Source organism: Charadrius vociferus, unplaced genomic scaffold (genome assembly GCF_000708025.1).
Source record: "Charadrius vociferus isolate BGI_N301 unplaced genomic scaffold, ASM70802v2 scaffold138, whole genome shotgun sequence".
Taxonomy (NCBI): Eukaryota; Metazoa; Chordata; class Aves; order Charadriiformes; family Charadriidae; genus Charadrius; species Charadrius vociferus.
Genome location: NW_009649728.1, coordinates 141,350 through 145,408, shown reverse-complemented (window position 1 = coordinate 145,408; position 4,059 = coordinate 141,350). Strand labels below are relative to the sequence as shown.

General features: G+C 64.5%; 1 protein-coding gene across 1 annotated transcript in view; it reads left to right on the top strand.

The window, feature by feature from the left end:
* The window catches only part of LOC104291587 (sodium- and chloride-dependent glycine transporter 2-like), a 29,233-nt gene that overhangs the window by 4,444 nt on the left and 20,730 nt on the right, over positions 1–4,059 (top strand). Inside the window, exons 2-4 of the mRNA XM_009890840.1 lie at positions 8–26; positions 3,403–3,534; positions 3,781–3,929. Coding sequence (XP_009889142.1) covers positions 8–26; positions 3,403–3,534; positions 3,781–3,929 — 300 coding nt within the window. The remainder of the gene's footprint in view (positions 1–7; positions 27–3,402; positions 3,535–3,780; positions 3,930–4,059) is intronic.

Here is a 4,059-nt window from a genome sequence, read left to right as displayed (position 1 = left end):
CTACCTGTGTTACCGCAATGGAGGAGGTGAGTCACGGCTGCGGGCACACATGTCCCTTCCCCGGCACTGCTTGCTTCTCCTAGGTGGAAGCCAGGAACACGGCGGCGCTGGGGAGGGACAGCATGGTGGTGCACAGGGGCTGTGCTCTCCAGGACAACAAACATGGGGGATTCGGGGACTTTGGGGTCTTGTGTTGCCCACCTGGACTCCACCACCTTAATCCCACTGTGAGGACCACGGGAAAGGATGCTTTAACAGTTCAAACCGTCTCCCCATGAGTCTGCCAGGGAACTTCTCCTGCTCCTGCTGGGGCTGCCCTGTGCTGCCCAGAGATGTGCCTGCCTCTGGCGTGAGCCCGGAGCAGCCTGTGACACCGTTCCGGCTGGTTTGGGCCAAAAAGAGCTGCCTCCAGGCAGAGCCCTTCTGCAGAGCATCTCTGCCCCTGCCCAGAGAAATGGGTCTTGTCCATAAAGGCAGTGACCCCCTGCAGCTCCGTCAGCCCCTCTGCAGGGGCAGTAGCAGGGACCGTTGGGTGCCATGAAGCTGCACACTGTTGTGCATGGTGCATGGTGCATGGAGGTGCCCATCCGCTGTAAAGTCCAATTCAGTTGGGCAGGAGTGCCCGGGGAAGGCAGCCAAGCGGGGCAATAACCTCCCACGTTTCTGTGGCCGGGCAAAGTGCAGGAGCTCATCCTGTAGCTGGTGCCTGGTGGCAACGCCCCAGGACGCAGCACCGTGTCCTGGGGCCGTGGGATGGGAGAAACCTCCCCAAAGGTCATTCCTGAGCCCCTTGCTTCTTCTGCTGCCCTGACGTTGTCTCCTCTTGCACCCAGCTGGAGCGCCCACCTCTCCCCGTCCAGCCCTCACCATCTTTGCTGTGCTTCTGACCCGCGTTGCTCTGTCCTCTGGCATCGCCCCTTGTGTTGGGCATCGCAGAAGTCTGCACCGCTCTGCTGCTGGCTCGGGATGCCCAATGCTCTGTGGGCGCACAGCCTGTCCTCCCCAGAGCACTCTGCGGGGCTTTTATTGCACCATTATTTTTACATTCACTTCAAACGGACCAGTTAAATTGGTGATTTCCCCTTTGCCCCACGGATGCTCCTTAAATCACTGGAACTGAACTCATTTGTTGATGAGCCAACAGACTTGTTCAGGGCACAGGGTGGGTGTGTTGTGCGGTGGCAGCAGCCCGGCAGCCGTGCATGGGGCACAGGGCTGTGGGACCCTGCCTGCCACTCCGTGGCCCCCCGAACCTCTGCCCCAAGCTCCAGCCGACCCCGACCCTGCATGTGTCCCTGGCTGAGCCGACGCGAGCAGGCCTGACTCTGGAACACCCTGCCTGGCGTGAACTCGCCCCTGCTGCCCGCTGGGGCTGGCACCCATCCCCGTGACACCGCGTGGGTCTGGGAAAGCACCGGCACCTTGGCGGGACGTGCCAGAGCTGGGCTGTGCCAAGCTTTGCACCTCACCTAACCGACAAACCGGGCGGAATTTGGCCCTCGGGGCAGAGCTCACTGCTGGGTGATGGGGCTGCCGTGTCCCCGCGCTGGGGCTGGGGCGCAGGGTTTGCTGCGGATCTTCCTGGGGAAGCATCTCCTGCTTCCCGAGGGGCTGTGCTGCCTGCCCCACGTTAGCACTGGCGCCAGGGAGGGGGCAGAGGGAGAAGAAGAAGCGGCTGCTCCCAGAGGAGACGCTGCAGCCCTGGGGCACGGGGGTGCGCAGGGCGTGGGGGGGCCCCCGGGCTTTTACCTTGCTGCAGCGACCACAGGAATGTGGGACACCCCAAGCCTCCCACTCCCAGTGGTCCCACCACCCATGATGGTCCCCTCTCTCCCCAGGCCCTCTCCCGGGGCATGGCTGCCTGCGGGCAGGGGCTGCCTGCACCGCACGGGGCCGTGCGTGCCCAAAGCTGGGCGCTCCCTCGGGGCCAGGAAGGACAGGAGACGGGCTGTGCTGCAGGAGCTTTGCGGGGGCCATCGCCGCGCAGACCCCACAGACCCCTCATCCCAGCAGGGTGAGGGTGGCTTCAGCCAGGCATAACGATGGATGTGCTCACCACTGGATGTCACTGCCGCCCGCCCGGCCCACGCTGCCTGTGGGCACTGCCCAGCACCCACGGGGGATGAGGAACCTGCTCCCTGCCCACCCTCGGTGCAGCATCAGCCAAAGGGGCTTGGGGCCAGCAGGAGAAACGGGGGTGCTGCCCCCTTCCAAAGGGGTGAGGGGGAACGCAGTCGGGGGGGGAGGTTATCCCGAAGCCACGGAGCTGGGGCTGTCGGGAGGTTTGTCCCCGTGTGACACCTCCTGCAGAAGACCCCTGCAGTGCCAGCACCCGAAGGATGGATTGCACTGGCAGGAATGATGATCTTCAAGGTCCTTTCCAACCTAAACCGTTCTAAAGCAGCCAGAGACACCGTTTCCCAGCACCGTGGGCAGTGCAGGGACACGCTGCGCTGCCCCACTCCCGCAGCCCCGCGATGCTCGGCCGATCCCTGGCTGCAGGGGGCCAGCGGGACCGGGGCACCATCACCCTCCGCTCCCGGCCTCTGCCAGCAGCCAAGCAGGAATTCCCGATGTCCCAATGGGGCTTTAAACCCACAGCGGTCCCCTGCGCCCCAGGCCGAGCCCTGCAAAGCCTCTGCCAGAGCTGAGGGGTGACTCCCCTGCAGCGCTGTGCTAATGAGTGCCGGGCTAATGAGCAGTCAGCCCCACATCTGGTCTGTCAGCGAAGCTGCGGGGGAGTGGGGTTTGGATAGAGCATCGTGGCTGGAGAGCTGCTCCACTGGGGGGAATGGCAATCACTGCGCTGGAGCTTTGCCACCGGGAGAGGATGCGCTTCGGCTGCGGCTGGCTGCCAGCTGGGAAATGCTGATTTCTCCCCTGGAAAAATGTCCTTTTCCAGCACCAATTTGGCCTGACTGAGGCTGCAAAGAGCAGGATTTCCTCTGCAGAGAAGGCAGTTGCTGAGACAAGCTGTGTAAAGGTGGAGATGTCAGTGTCGCGCCAGAGGAAACACCGGGATCTTCTGTGGGCACATGCCAGGCCACTGAGCATCCCAGCGGGACCGGGGCACCATGGCCCTGAGCATCCCATGGCCCTGACCACCACCGCAGTGCCCACGGCTGTACCCCAGTGCTGCTCCCACCACCCACCCCAACCCACGGCCAGTGGGATCCCACCAGCTGCCAGCTCAGGCCCCCTTTGTGGGGCACGTGGGGAACTCGTCTGCTGGGGATGGCCCCCAGGATGGAGCCAGCAGCCCCCGGGAGCTTTTCTTGCTGCGCTGCATCCTGCCTGGACACACGTTGCTGCTGCGAATCCAAACCACTCACATCTGTCCCCTGGGGAGCCCGGACTGGTGCCGGCCATCCCTCCAACCCACTGCCCCTCTCCTTCTGCCAGGCATCTTCCTCATCCCTTACTTCATCATGCTGCTCGTCACGGGGCTGCCCCTCTTCCTGATGGAGCTGAGCCTGGGCCAGTACGGGGCCGCGGGGCCCATCACTGTCTGGAAGTGCTGCCCGCTCCTGAAAGGTGGGGTTTGGGGCAGCCCTCCTTCCTGCCCCACCACCGCTGGGGACGGCTGGGCTGCGGGAAGGGGTGCGGGGTGGGTATGGGGGCTGGGGCATCCCCTTGGTGGGGCCTCAGCCTGCACCCCGAGTCCCTGGGCAGGTCTTCTGCCACCTCTCCAGCCCTTTGGATGTGTTCTGGGGCCAGTGGTCCCCGGGGCGCTGACGGGCCCCTGCCTGCCCTCCCTCAGCATCCCTTCTCCTTGCGCAGGCGTTGGCGTCGCCATGCTGATCGTGTCCTCCCTGGTATCCCTCTACTACAACGTCATCATCGCCTGGGCTTTCTACTACCTGGGCTCCTCCTTCCAGAGCCCCCTACCCTGGTCCTGCGATGCCCCTTGGAACGTGGACCTCTGCCAGGTCGGTGGCCCCCGGGCTGGCAGCGCTGCGGGGTCCGGTCCCAGGGTGGGATGCTGTGGGGCCGGATGCCCCATGGGGACCAGGCCGGAGGTTTCTCTTTGGAGAAGCTTCGCTGGCAGCAGGAGGGTCA